The following is a 15,548-nucleotide window of genomic DNA, read 5'->3' on the forward strand; positions in this document are numbered from 1 at the left end:
ACTAGAAGGTGGCACCAGAGACCGGCGTTTTCTGGAGCCCAGGTACAGGCACTCCAGTGTCCTCTCCCAGAACACAATACAGTTGAGATATATGGAAATGTCACATTAGCACAAGGTGACAGCAGGGTGCACATGCTGTTTCATTTCATGCTGTGCATGCGGCTGCATTCATTTCACTCATAAGCACAGAAGGAGCACAGAAGTTGTGGTTCGAAGCCAGAATGAAGTGTCTGCTTTGGTTCCATTTTGCATCTTCCCTCACTTCTCTATACTTTTAAAAATCCCTTTACTTTTTCATCCTGAACTTATGAAGAAGTTATTACAAATCAGTGTATTAACTTAAAACATCCATAATTTTGGGGTAGCAGAAGTTTTTTATTCTGCAGGATTTTTTTTTTCCTTTATAGAAACAAGGAAACAGATTTTTAAAAATGAAAGCAATTTCATCAAGAGAGATCAGACCACTTTCTTAGGGTTACTCTTAGTGGTTTGGAGAAGGATTTTCTGGCTGTGGCCTTTTCTCTCTTATATTCATAAAAGCTAAAAAAAGCTAGATACGGTTTGGGAGACAATGACTCACACCAGTGTCTTTGAAAATAGAAGTAAAATGCCATTTGAAGTTCTGAATTGAAAGAGTATTATTTGTTCTCTGAGTGGTCAAATTACAGGCTTTATGTATAGTCCAGCAAGATAGCTTACAAAATCAACAAGATAAATTTAACATGAGGTTGAGAATACTGGCACTTTTCCATTGGTTTTGGCTAAAGAAAATGTTCAATTATGCCAAAAAAAGAAGAAATTTTAGAAAAGAAACAGTCTTCTGGTTAATGGAGAAGCATCCAAGCCACTGTGACTCACAAGACCAGATGGACATTAGCTATTACAACTCAATCTTTCTTCTGGTTCATCATACCTGTCCCAAAACAGGTACATCAGAATAGTGAGTTGCAACATTTGAAAAGCAAGTTTACAGAAGGTTGGATGTTACATGGGCAGAAAATACTGCATGTGCCTATGTGCCATTATCAAACACACAGTTTCTCTTTTTACTGGGGTTTTTTTTTTTGCACTATATTGCACTGTGCCTGCACCAAGCACAACGGAGCCTCCTGTGCAATCCTTGCACTCAGCACCATGGGACTTCATGACCCTAAATAAGGGTTACTGCTGTTATGACAAACCTCACTGCCAGTGCCACCACTGTTGAATGGTTACTCTCTGGACTATCATATGATTTTCATGAGGTCCCAGCAGAATAGTTTAGGGCTGTAGCTGCTAGACCTTTGCAGTTTCCTTATGCTTTGGGATTTCTGTTAGCAGTGTCACTTAGGAGGAATGGTAACACCAAGAGAGACCTATTGCTGCCCAGGGCAGAGCCTCAGGAGCTTCCTGACAGACAGCATTTAACTTGCTTGACATACTCTCCCAGTGCTCCATAAAGTAACCACCCAGGAGGAGGTGCAGAGCTCAAGAATGCTTCTCCTTAGAAAGGATGGAAAGAGAAGTGTTCACTTGTTCCCTTTTTATTTTCTTTAGCTCAGTCCTGCTCACGAAAGTGCAGGAGCTGTGTTTTACTCAGTAACTTCCTTCCATGTCACTGTATTATGGTTCTCATTGTATACTGGAGCAGAGTCGTTTGGTAACTTTGTTGTAAGGGGTATTGTGTGGACAATTACAATCAGATCCTCAGCACTGCTCTATTACCCTCTGATCACCTTCCCCCTTTTGCAATATCCACTATTTCAGAGTTCTGTTCAGGTGAATTAGGGAAGGCAGCTACCTCCCATGCCCATGAGCACAAGGTGACAGAGCAAGGTCCACACTGAGCAAGGCATGAAAGCCATCAGCATTGTGCCCATCAACACCATCTGCAATGTCACACTGCAATGTTCAGCACTGGAGAAGAGTCAGGTTCGGAAAGTCTGAGGGAAATTAAGCTGTGACTCCTTCATTGTCTACTCTAGACTCAAGATGACTGGGATTAATTGCAACACTTGGTGCAATGCAAACTGATTTTATATCGAGAATGAATTGGCAAACTATAAGTATTTTCTTCTGCATATGGACTATCTAAAATACATATGGAAGAAGCCTTATTTTTGTCATACTTACAACAGTATCAAATGAGAGAAAGCCACTAAGATCAGAAGGTTTACATTTGTAATGTAAGGGTTATTCCTGTCTTCCTATTATTCTGACCACGTGCTTTACATGAACATGGAATATAAGATTTGGCATCTTGTTTAAGTTTTAATAATTTCTGACTTGTACTATCCACTTCACTGCACTTCCAGTGTTAACCTGATGTCAATCCAAAGCCTTAGCCTCACGAGTGTTATTGATATTGTTATTATGACTTTTTAGAAATACTAGAAAGAGTTTTCCTTTTTAAAATTAGTGTTGCTGCTTTCTTTGCGTATGTTTTGCCAGTGAAATTTTGTTGGAGCTTTTGTCACTGATCTTAAAGGAAGCATGAAACGATGCAAAACCAAAATAGCAATCCTAGCTATACATTGACACAGAAGACATACTGTCCTTGGAGTGTCCCACAGGCTGCAGGTCTAAAACTATCTTTTTTCCTGCTCACTCAAGGCTTCATTTCTCTGTGCACTGCCCAGTGGTGCTATTTCTGGGTCTGTAATTAATGACAACATACAACTACTGCACAGGCCTCCTGACACAGGAGGTGCTACTATACAACACAGACAGTATAAATCTACAATTACTGCTGCTTGGCTTTGTAAAAAAGTGTCCTTTACAAACAGATATTTTTGACCAACTGTTCATACAGAAGTGCTAGGAGTTTAGATGGATTTTTATTATTGATTGGTCTTTGTGAATTGCCTCTTGTCATATCTCATCTCTCATTCTGCTTCATAATGCACCAGAATCATATAGGTGATGCTACCTGCCCTGGACCTTTGGCCCACAGTGAAAGGGCAAACACACCTGAATAGGCTTCACTCACACAGCTAAACATGATGTCAAGTAAGAAAGGGACACCAGCTCAACAAGACAGAGTGCACATCTGTACAAAACTTAAAGAGCTGCACAAGTAAGTTTGTTTTAACCACTATTTGGAGAGCAAATTGTCCCACTCACCCATTTCCTTGTCTTCTCGAACTCTTCTCCTTTCACTTTCACACGCCTCCATCCATCTCTTTTTATCCTCCTGTTTTTTTGCACAGAACAAATGAATCTCTTCTGTTGTTCTGTTTATTATCTTAAAAGCATTCTTGACATTAATGTTGAAGTCTTTATCCCTGCCATCTTCAGTGTCCACAATTTCCATCTCATCCATGTCAATACGATCCTTGTAATACAAGATGTCCCTTCTCAGCAAGTCCTTCTTACAGAAGACAAGCTGATGGTCAAAAAGGAAGAAAGTCCTCTGCTGGCTTTTGCCTTGTTTTGATATTTTGGTCAGTTCTCCTGAGTGGATCAGTTCTGAGCTTCTGGCTAACACGTCTGGTCCCTAGGAAGAAAGATACAGAGATATAGAGATATGTAGTAAGTAAATAACATTTTAAGATCTTACTGTGTGTCTAACCAGCCTCACTATATAATCAAGTCTTAGGTTTACTCACTTTTCTTGTATTTTTATTACTAGATTTGAAAATGTCACACAATGTAAATAATGTCATAGAGGTAAATTCCATCAATGTGGTTCTGCTCTACTTTATTTCTGGATAAACAGAGGGAAACATTTAAGTCAGTGAAACAGGTTCCTGTTCTGACACAACTACCAAAATTCCAAATGAGATTCAAGAGGTCTAGCATTTTTAAAAGATCCATTTTTTCATCTCATCTCAAAGGCAAGCATCCATGTTAATACATGCTTCTCTTCCTGAACTATGAACAAGGTTAATCAGTAACAGAAACATTGCAAATGAAGCAACTGGACTTTTAACTGAGCAATGACCACTTGAAAAGCAGACACCATAAACAACCACCTACGCAGAAAGACATATCCTGCAGGGGACATGAAGTATTGTACACAGTACCTTTGCCCAGGAAAGGCACAGGCTGACACTCACCTCCCAGTCTACGATAGAGACTTGCCAACGTGCAATCTTGTCTATGCTTTCTAATCTCCGTTTTCGCTCGTTTATCAGGCATGCCACGTTCTTCATGGCCTCATATGCAGCTTTTATGTTGCTATAATCACTGTGAAATGTAAGCACGTTTCAAAGACCACTTATACAATGGACATGATGCAATCACAAACCATGGACATGATGCAACCACAGTGCTTGCAGTACTAGCCCATATTATCCACTTATCCTTCTACTCAGGTACTTAAAAAAAAAACACCTGATTCCCGCTATCCCAAACCCCACACAGGAGCCTGTACAATTCAGTGCTGCTGTACTGCCGGGCTTGTCCAGGAGCAAATTATTAGACTGGTGGAAGGAGGCAGAAGAGATAGATTAGTGAATTGCAACACTGTCTCTACTGAAAACAATGGTAGAACTCCCACTGACCTCAGTGATAGCTGTATTTCACCAAAGGACTGTGTTTTTAAGCAAGATTTTAGTGGGATTTTTTTGGGAAGGGCATTTATTTAATCATGTTTAACAACTGTATTTTCTCCTTCTTGTTTCCAATGCCTGGGTCAATGAACACAAATGGGGCATGCTAGGTGGACAGGAAAAAAAACCGAAAGCAGCCCCCAACAGGGTGAGAGAGGAACACAAGAACAGGGGCACCAGAGAGAGGAATTAAAGGAGACAATATGAAGAAAGCATCCTGTTTCCATGGGACAAATGTGTGAGAGGCATGATGGCCACCTTCCTCTTCCTGCTTTGGGACTAATGCAATCAACTCAGGCCAATTACCCTGTCCTTCTTCCAAAACTCTGCTCCCCTCCTTCTTTCCTGAGCTCCCAACATGCCCATGAATCTCCCCAAGTTGCAGGCAGGCTTTTTTTTCTCCTCTGAATAGCATCCATCACTCCTTCACCTTCCTCAAATGGAGTCTCTCAGAAGAGAGAAGAGACATATTTCTTGCCCTAGTAGTCCCAGCAGAGCAACTGCTTTTCCTCTTTTATCAGAATGCCTCTCTCAGAAAAGGGAGCCAGAGGCAGAAAACAGCATGAACCAGAAATAAATCCTGCCAAGGAGTTGGCCTTGCTGTCCTTTTTATCTGCTTCTGTCTCAGTTCCAATTTTCATTGGCTGCTGCTGATGGATGCGCTTCCCTTCTGAATGTGTTCATTCTCTCCTCTCTTTATTTATATCTGTGGAAACTCTACTCTGCCACACTGAATACAAAAAGTGAGATTAACAGTAACAGGATCCTACTAACATCAGGGAGACGTCCCACAGGGTGACCACATGATATCCATACTGCTACACTTGCCCTTCCTTATCTCAGTTCCTTTTTTCTCTGTTGGTATTTATTCCACACTTGCTACATAACCTGTGGCCTTCACAGCAGGCTGTGTATATTGGATCTTCATTTTTTTCATTAAAACAAAATGCTACCAAAAACCCCCAGCTGGCTGGAGCTTTCCCAAGTCTCCGTGCGGGTGCAGGTCTGCTTGTTTGCGAGCATCTCTGCACAGTGGGCACCTCTCTGTGCTTGAAGGCATCTCTGGATGCTGTGCCACACAAGAGGAAAACAGGTACTACGAGTGGAAGGTGGGAAGACATCGCTGTCACTTTATCTGCAGGTTTAATAGCTCACAGAATAACCTTTCTAAAACTAGTAGCAGTGAAAAGAAACTCTTGTTAGCAATTGTTATTGCAGCACTTCGCAGGTAGTCACAGAACTCTATAGAGGCATTTCACATCTAAATGTCAGTACTTCGCACACCTTGTATTTTGCTCCTGGCAAAAATCCAGTGGTCTCCAAGGAGAGTTGTCTCATGGTTAAAGTACTGACTTTGGCCAAGGAAGCACTGCCTCAGGCTTCATTTGGACTTGGAGCACAGGGCTCACAACGGAATAGTTTTCTTGCAATTATACAAGGTAAAAAGAGAAACACTTATAGATAAAATCTTAATTTAGTCAAAGATTTAATCAGTGCAGGGGTATACCAGGAAGACTAATAATCTGCAACTTCGGTTTTTATTTATGCAAACGGAAAATCTAATATCTGGACTTTACTGCAAACTAAGGCAATGTTTACTACTACTAAGTTTCTAAAAAAAATTACCTCCGAACTTGCTCAGGTTGTGTTTCTTTCTAAGGCACTCTTTACTTTTTCTTACATCCACAACTTTTATGAGTCCTCCCCTCTTCTTTGGATTTCCTTCTCCTTGATTTCTTTGACACATCAGCCTTTTTTTCACTCTGAATTACACATACCTCCCTGCATCCTGTTTCAGTACTGTCATATTTTCCTTCTCCCTCTTCGACTTATTCCTCACTGTGTCTGCATCCTCTCAGTCCCTCATGCTGCATTTTCAGATACTGTTTTTGTTACTGCCTGTGATGGTTCCAAGATGCCCTTTCTATCATGGCGCACGGCAGTTTTGCTCCTGATCTCAAAAACTTCAATGCTGTGTCACCCAGAAAACTTGAGTAATTGGGTGCTACTACTGTTACAGAATTTGTTATTTGAGGTCTCTTACCTGTGCTCCTGAGTGGTGTATTTGAGCAATTCTGCAAGCTGTAGAGGATATTTGCAGATTTTCTGAACAGGCGTGAGCAGAAAACCATCGATGGCAATGTCAATCATCTGCTGAAGCAAGCGACAGGCCTCAAAGAAGTGGCGGTATTTGCCCTGCTTCATTAGTTTGGAGAGTTCAATGCAGGCACTGGGATGATTGTTACAATACTCTGAATAAATAGCAAAGCCTTCTTGCTATAAAAAAAAGGAAGTTACAGCGTTACTACAGTATTTGTCTATAAAGGAGAAAAGCTATTTTTGTAACATCTACGATATAGAATTAGATTAAGTAATCCCTTTTCTATATTGCTTCTAGGCTGATCAGCCTTGAAAGTATGCAGAGATCTACTCTGTAGCTGTCAAAACTATGTACTTTCTTTGTCAGAACACAGAAATAAAGGTCTCTGTTGAGTCAGGATAATCAAACCCACTTTAAGAAGTATTTTTCTTTGGGAAGACTGCTATAGGTTTAGCAAGTGTCTATCAAGAACTCACAGCCTATTTCCCCACTACCTAATTTCCTTTACATCTTTATGAAGGTTTTGCATGCTGAATATGAGATCACTGCAAATAATCCAGCTCATCTGTGATCATTACAGTTTTGACAAGGAAACTTAAAACTGTTCACAAAATTACATGATCGCTAAAGATGAGGGCAAATCTAAAACAAATATTTATTTATTTAATTGCAAGTTACTTCACATTCTAAAATGCTGCCAAGTTTAGTATTTAAGAAGCACTTGTTACTAAAATCCCCTCCTAATATGGTAACTTGGCTTTTTACTATGATATTTTGTTAATTTCATAAATAAAAGCAACTTTTTCAACCTACGTGTTGAAGAAAACATGACCCTATTTCACTTAGATGAGGCTCCTCTTTGTTGTACTGTTTCTCAAGATCCTTCAGAAACTTCCTTTGGAACTTGTAAATATCTTCAATATTTCCAAAAATGGTGCTTAACTGAGATGTAGTGAACATTCCTGTATGTTTGCGACACTGCCGAATGTAACCCTGAAATGAAATAAAAAACACTCCTTAGTCTGAGGATGTGAGACAGGTCCTACCCTGAACAAAATCATTTGAGCTGGCAGGACCCCTGTGCTCTACAGGCAGGGGAGTGGTTTCCCAGCCACACACCAAAGCACAAGTTCAGATTTGCATCTGAGATGTCCACACATGGATTCTTGGGGTCCAGCTCCTGTCTCCAGGTACCCCAAATGAACCAGGGAACCTCCCGAGTGTAAAGCCCACTCACATCTCCCTGTTTCGAATACAATGCAGGGACTGAACCTCCAGGAATAGCTGCTGTGCTCACAGTCTCACAGCAGTTATGGCACCAGGGTTCAGGGAGTGCAAAGGTTAACTGATATGACAGGGGCTATCTGCCAGGCTCCTCGATTTGGCTGCTGTCAGGTAGGTCTCCCCTGAACAGCTCTTGGAGCAGACAGCTGAAATAGCCTTGCAGTTGCTCTGGTGAGGTTCACCAGGAAGCAACACTGACTATTGCTGGCCCTGTTATGAATATTCCTGTCTCCTCCACAGCCATCTGCTCTGAGAGCTGGGCAGTGGCTACACTGCAAGCCAGCTACCGCACTTCCTACTGTACCAACAAGGAAAGCTAATTCCTGTGTGGCTCCTGTAATGTGGACTGCAGACACTTCTTGAATGTAAAACATGTTTTATGGTTTATACTCCAGCTTCATGATCCTGGCTACAATCAGCCTTAGTGATTCATTCTAGGGCTGAGCTTGCAAATTTGGATTACTATCTGTGTAGCTTTTCTGGCTTAGTCTTAACTCGAGTGTATTTTCAGCCTTAAGTCCTACTTGGCACCACCCTACAGATTCACTCCGAGGTCAGCAGACCATCTCTACCCTGTATGTTGCACATGGCACATTGCTTCTCTTCTTGGAAAATGTGTGCTTGCTCTCTTATACTAAACTCAGAGGCTTGCCAGATTTTAAAAAAGAGGTATAGAATATACGTATTAGAAAAAATTGATTAATTAATATCTGTCTAAGTCTTAACAGGTCAGTAAAATAGGAGAGTCATGTCATAGAACTCAGCTAACCATGGGAGCAACATAGGTGAGTGTACAAATTCTTCCCTGACCTTTCATGAACACAATCTATCTTTCTAGCTTAAGTAAATAATGAATAGAAATGACAAAATTTACATTTAATGCTTTAAAATAAGCCAACTAGTAACCAATTTTTTGACCTAAAAATGAAAGGAAAAATAAAATTCAAAACCCACTGTTGCCTTGTCTACTTTGCTATGCATGAAATAATCTAATGGTAAGTGGTGGACAGAATGACAAATACAAGGACAGACTTAGCAAACCAAGGGTACAAAGAATATTTTTGTAGGTTGCTTAGCACCATTCCAGATGCAAACCACAAAGACAGATCAAATACAGGTCAAATGCATCACAACCTACGTCAAAAGAGGCAAACTTCAGTGAAAAGTATTAAGAAGCTTCCTGCCCAAGTGTGAGCCTCTAACAAATATTGAGAAAAATAGCAGAAAATCACCCCCATTTTATGGTTCAAACAAGCAATGTAGATTTAAAACACCTTTAGATTTCTTCATAGCTTCTAAGCATCCAGTAAAAATCTCCTCACTCAAAAAAACAGGAAAAAAAACCACTCAGCAAATACTCTTTCCAAGTTACTTCCAAGAGGTTTTACCACTGAACTGTAAATTATTTTATTATAGTTACTCAGAGTTTTCTATATAAAGTGGTAAAAAGCTCTAAATAAACTGGACTTCCTTCTCTCATTTATAATGGAAATAGCAGTCAGAGAGGCACTTCTTCACTGTCAAAAATGGAAGTTTTTTTAAAAGAAAGGAAGCAATGGCTCATGGCAGTCATCAGAGAGGAAAGCCGTAAGAGGAAACAAGAAGGATTTGACTGACAGCCTCAGAAGTGCAATTGGGAGTATTTTGATGTGAGAAACCACTGTGGGTCTCAAGTTATATGGAATGATTTGTTCCCGTTAGGTCAGCAGAACGTCCTCAGGTTAAAGCATGTACCTCACAGATGTCCTTGAGATGCTTGATATAGACTCGTTCTGTTTTCATAATTTCCTGTATAACGTTGGTTCTCATCTGATCCCTGTTTTCAGCTATTTTCTGGCGATGCTTGCTAATATCTGAATCTTGTTCTTCGTCCTGGATATTACTACAATTTTCTGGCACTTCTTCCTGATTAACTCGCAGCTGCAGCCAGAACAAACAAAGCAATTAGAGTGAAGCAGAAAGTTTTACAATATGTGGTAAAACTCTTACAAACTTCTTATACTTAAGAGAAGAGTGGATACAGAAATGTTCCCATTTTCACCTTATAGAGGGGGTTTCACAACAGGATTTATCTCACTGTACTCACTGCACATTCAAATAAAGTTGAGATTTCTGTCTGGTTAAATACATGGCTTTCTACTCACAGTATTTGAGAGAGACCATGTTGTGCTGTCCACATGCTTTTCAGAGTTAAGCTTATTTCTGACCCTTACTAATAGTTGATGTGTTTGGCCAAGTTAGCATAGGGGTAAAACTTACAAAAGTAGACACTCAACCACTTTTAAACAGTTTCCCTCTACCTCATCTGTATGATGTGGATAGCAGCACCTCATTTTTTAACTTCTGATCGCCCATGTTGTCTAGAGATCTAAGAAAGGGAAAGAGAGGAACCACTGCTGCACTTTGTGTACACAGTACTTCATGCAGTGTGGCCCAAGCTTCACTACAGGTTCTCAAAAGATAGTTCAAATTACTTTCTAAAACATACTTCAATTTTATACCATCTGAGAGTTATACTGTCATTAATCTGGGTGTGCTCTGATTGCGGAGTTCAGACTGTGAACCAGATTTCTACACTATGTCATTGATAATAAATTAAACCCTATTTTACCAAGAAATCCCTGCAGCATAGCTCTCCCCAACCCCTTAGGAGAACTGTTGTGTCCTCTCTGTATACACTCATGACTTCTGGTTGAGCTTGCTGCTCTTGTAATCTCTGCTTGAGAAATTCCTTCGGTTACGAAGGGACCAAACAAAGGAAGAAGACAGAGTAGAAGTTGTCAGAGGAGCTAAGGGATCTTAGGGTGTGATTCCCTGCTGCTTTTTTCCTTGTAAACTCATTAGGGGTTACACGGCTGATGTTCAGCTATAAACATGCTGAGGATCAGGTATGAAATGTAATGCCATGACAACTGTTGCACTCTGCTAGGAATCTTGCAATGGTGCAAAAGCAGGAAGCAGAAGAGTTACTCACCCTGACAAAGCTAGCTGGAAACCAGGCTTCCTTGTCCTCATTTCTGCCCCACCACCAGTCTTTGTTGGAAGCTTCTAGAACTCTAATGACATCTCCAGCTTTGAAGCCCAGCTCTTGATCATCCATAGTGACATGGTCCCAGAGAGCCTCTGCATAGACGACGGTGCCGTCACTTATCAGCTAAGATAGGAAGAAAATGAGATTGTGAAGGACAGAAGATAAACCAGGAAGTGTTTATAAACAACAGAGATCAAAATAGCTCACTAGAGTGCCTACTACTCCTGCTGTTACAGGATAAAACTAAAATTTAAGATTTTCAGAAATGTATGCATATACTCATTAGTGAAAACAATTAGAATCCTGCTCCAGAGCAGTTACAGAGGGTAACAGTTATAGTCTGTGATGGTTTAAAACCCAGGGGGAAAATTAAATCCACTCAAGCAGTCCCCTTTCCCCCACTCCCTTCCTATACTGGAGGAAACACTAGGAGATGTTATAAGATGGAATCACAGTCTACTGAAAAACTGCAATAACCACGACAATGTTAATAAAAGAGCGTACAAAAGCAAGTTTACCCACAAGAAGGTATTTACCACTGAACAAACAAAACTGCTTCCCAAAGAAACTAGCTACTGCCATTGAATTTTTTATGACCATGAGATCTCAGACCTGTAGAAAACATCCCTCCACATCCCCCATCCCTGTCCCTGCCCTCCCTATCCCATCATTCCAGCAACGCAAAGCCCCGGACATTACCTCATTAATTGCTAGCTGTTCCCCTCCGGGCTGCAGGTACCTGGGAGCAGCTTGGCAGAGCTCCTCGTAGCTGTAATCTTCCTCACTGCCATTGTCATCCACTAAGGCTGAAGATTCAGTCGCACCATCTGCAGCAACTAAAACAAAAGTGCAACAGCTGTTTGCTTCATCATTTTTATGATTCAAAGAAAAACAACAGTGCAAGAGGAATTGCTGAGAAATTGCCTTTGTTGTCACGAATAAAACAATAGCAGCAGAAGAGGAGGGCAGCATAGCTCTCAGGAAAACCACCTTTGTGTCATTAAGTATGTTTTACTCTTCTTCAGAATTTTCTCATTTAGCACCTGATAAAACTGAGAAACTTTTGTATGCAAAAAACCAGAACTACAACAATGCCTTACTTATTTTTTACCAGAGGAAACCTCAAATGACCTGTATCAGAAGGGAGGGCCCTGAGGCCATTTCCCAGGTGGCAGATGAGAAAGCTTCAGCAGCCCCCAGCAGTCAGTGAGGACACTGCCACCCCCAGGCTGGGTGCCCCCACACAGTCACATCCCCTGCGGGAACATAAAGACCCAGTGGTTCCGTGCCCAACCACCCACAAGAGGGGTGGGCAGCCCGTGTGCAGCCCCAGCTCTGCGCCGGCTGCTGCCACCTCTCCCATGCACTGGAGAGGCTCTGGCAGCAGCAAGGCTCAAGGGGACAGGGAGTCCAGACTGGGCACGGTGGAATGGCCTTACAAAAAACCTCTCCTAATTGTCCCAAATGACAAAAATGTCTTGGTTTAACAACTGTACATTTTCTGGCCAAAGAGGCAGCTTTGTATAGAAAGAGAGGCCAGGACTAAAATGGGCTTCATCTTGCTACACAGCCACATAAGCCAGGAGAAACAGTTACTGTATAAAGCTGTAAAACCATTTGGGGTACAGCACTGGGTGACAGATCCCTTTAGCGATCACCTCTGCACTAGCAGAGGAAGAGAACTGGGGGCTGACCTCAAGAACAAGTCTGACTGCCTGACTGAAACCCACACTGCTCAGTGCTGGACCCTGTCCAAGTGGGTTTGCCTGTAATGTTTGAACCACCCGGGATCAAGAAGCATTCATGACCAGTCGCCCCGTGTCTGAGTGCACTCTCTGGTCCTTGTTAATTTATTCCTAAAGATTTATTCCTATGGCAAGCCCAAGCTGTAAACTAGAGAGTCTGAAGATCATACAATGCTCAAAAAGGCATTAAAAATAAAATTCAGAATAGGCTGCTAGCACTGAACTCTACTTAAGGTTAGTGTGATCCAGCTAAGCTGCCACATACTCAACAAAGCAGCTCTTATTCCTGAGTGCCTGGGAAGGGACCTTTAAACAGAATTATTGAACCTGCCAACTCCAACAAGCAGCAAGGCTGAGCAGCAGGACCCTGATGCTGTCTCTTCTCTACTCTGCTTCAAACCTGGGTACTGCCTGTCTGCTGAGCTCTGGGCTCCAGATGGGTAAGAGTCACAAAGGGAGAACTCCTGGCTTTACTCCATGCACCCACTGCCACCAGGCACTCTGCTGCCATCTGCTATTTACCTTATAGGGAGAAATACTGCAATCTCCTCCTCAGGGCACGCATACCATCACTAGCATCTTCACTCATCTGAGCATTAATTTGCCAGTGAGATCAAAGCAGATCACCACGCAGACTCACTAAAAAACTTGCAAGATTTTTCTTTCCATCAAAAATGGAAAAGTATGGTATAATCTTAATACAACAGAACATGGCTATTTGACCATTCTGTTCTACTCCCTAGCATTTTAAATACACATTCACACTAATGGTATAATCTGCCTAAGAACGGAGGATGCAGAACCCCTATTTAAAAAATCAAGATTTTTTTCCCTACAAACTCATTAATCTGAGCACTGATAAACTTTTAAAATACATCTTGTGAAACTTACTGAAAATGCTTTATTAAAAAAAATCTGCAAATAAATATTTCATTAAATCAATTTTTATCTTATAAAGCAACATCCAAAAAATTAATCCCAGTGATCCTTTATACATTTCCACTGTACTATCTGGACTGCCTGTGGGGTTGTTCCAGTAATAATGGCACATCAAAATTACCTAATTCATATGGATCCAGGCAAAAAATAACTACCATTTTGGGACAGAAAGCTGTTTGTTACTCTGTACCAAATCAACAAGCTTACATTGACTTTGTAAGGTAGAATCAAGTGAAATCAGTCACTTGCATTCTGCATCTTTTCCTCTACTGTATACAGACAGAAATACCAGAGGGAGGGGTGTGCTTTCCCGGTTGCACCAACGGGATGCAAAAAACTTAAAAGACAGCCTGGGACTGATGCAGACCTCCCAGCAGCTTTTCACCAGTACTGCAAGTTCCCATGGATGACACAGAGTTAAGTGTCATCAGAGTCAGGCTTCCACCATTTATCAGTTCAATCAGAAAACACCATGAAAAAAGCAAGAGCGAGCATGTTCTACTCACACGTACCCATCTGAAGGCTCTCCAGACTCCAAAAACGTGCCATTGCCCCCCTGGCTACCATGCTGCCGTCAGACCTCTAACAGGTGATGATGCTCAGTCCTACAGGGCTGGTGGAGGATCACAAAAGGCTCTGAGCTACCCACAGCTCGGAGGAACAGCCCGTTCACTGCCTTCAGCTCCCGGCGGTGCCTCCGAGGCCGAGCCCAGCTGGGAACTGCCAGCAGCACACTCAGCCGCTCAGCCTGGCTGCCGCGAGCTCCTGGCTCTCTGACATCATGGGGTGCCCTTAGGGAGGAAGTTCCAGAAAAGAAACAAAAACCTAGCTGCCTGGCCCTGGCCGTGCTGAGCCTGTAGCCGCCCAGACCGTTCCCACAGAGCCTGAACATCATGAACAGAGCAAGCCAGGGAGTGCATTTGTTTTTCATTAAAGCAGCTAAATGCGATTTCAATCTATATTCAAATGACTGCAATCCAGAGGGAGAGACTATTCGGATGGGAGCTGGGAGTTCCTTTTATTACAACACTGTTCAGAGTATCGGTCCATCTTTGTCATACTCTACCAGCTAAAATTCCAGTAGAATTAAACAACTAAGGTATTTTTTGCACAATTTCTCTTGCTTCACAGGCAAATGCTGTATCATTATTTAGGGCACAAGCATCACAAGTGTTAAGGCTGCAGCAGACTGCTCCCAGGAAAAGAGGGGAGGAGGGAGATATTTTCTCACTGAAACTACAAACTTAATCCAGCTGCTCCATGAAATAGGGAATGAAGCAGCAAAGCACTCAAACCACCCATCTTTCTCCGGGTCCGACCCAACCAGAGCACAACCTCATTCATGGCCCAGCATTCACCACCCCTGCATCTGTCCTCCCACAGTGAAGCTGGATCAGTCCATGCACTGGAAGTAAAGGCAGGAGCTGCTCCCATCAGGAGAGTGCACAGCCTTCTGCAACCTATGTCTGCACACAGCACTATGCTAACTGTTTGGAAAGCCCCATAAACTTTATGGCTTCTTCTTTACCTGCAAACTGTTGCTCATCTGAGCCTGTCCTGTGACTGGGGACTGCCTTCTCCAGGGATGTGTTCAGAAAACCCTGGAGGCATTTCTGCACACAGCAACTTCTCAACACCCACTGAAATCACATGGTTTTCTCCAGCGCTGTCTCAGACAGAGAAGGAAAGGCCAAACATCGCCCTGCAATTATTAATGCCACCTTCCTGCAAAAATCCTGTTTGTGCTGCACTGCATGGGAGACTGACAGAAATTAGCTTCTGAATCTCTTAAACTTCCCTATTATTTCTTGCTGCAAGGGCTCTAGTTGGATAGCAGAATAAAAACAAGCTACTACAAAAGATCTTCACAGACAGCATTTTTGTTGGCATAAGCCATTAAAAAAAAACAAGCCGGC

General features: G+C 42.0%; 1 protein-coding gene across 7 annotated transcripts in view; it reads right to left on the bottom strand.

The window, feature by feature from the left end:
• Positions 1–15,548, bottom strand: part of SPATA13 (spermatogenesis associated 13) — a 170,109-nt gene that overhangs the window by 5,913 nt on the left and 148,648 nt on the right. For 6 of the 7 annotated variants that reach the window (XM_019286422.3, XM_010400491.4, XM_010400490.4 and 3 more), the window contains 7 exons: positions 11,648–11,784; positions 10,892–11,071; positions 9,652–9,837; positions 7,447–7,626; positions 6,577–6,809; positions 4,038–4,167; positions 3,103–3,475 (listed from right to left, as the gene is read on the bottom strand). In XM_019286422.3, the coding sequence (XP_019141967.1) occupies positions 3,103–3,475; positions 4,038–4,167; positions 6,577–6,809; positions 7,447–7,626; positions 9,652–9,837; positions 10,892–11,071; positions 11,648–11,784 (1,419 nt within the window). Of the gene's footprint in view, positions 1–3,102; positions 3,476–4,037; positions 4,168–6,576; positions 6,810–7,446; positions 7,627–9,651; positions 9,838–10,891; positions 11,072–11,647; positions 11,785–14,144; positions 14,373–15,548 lie in introns of those variants that run through there. The other variant, XM_010400493.3, reaches the window with a different exon arrangement.

Source organism: Corvus cornix, chromosome 1 (assembly GCF_000738735.6).
Source record: "Corvus cornix cornix isolate S_Up_H32 chromosome 1, ASM73873v5, whole genome shotgun sequence".
Lineage (NCBI taxonomy): Eukaryota > Metazoa > Chordata > Aves > Passeriformes > Corvidae > Corvus > Corvus cornix.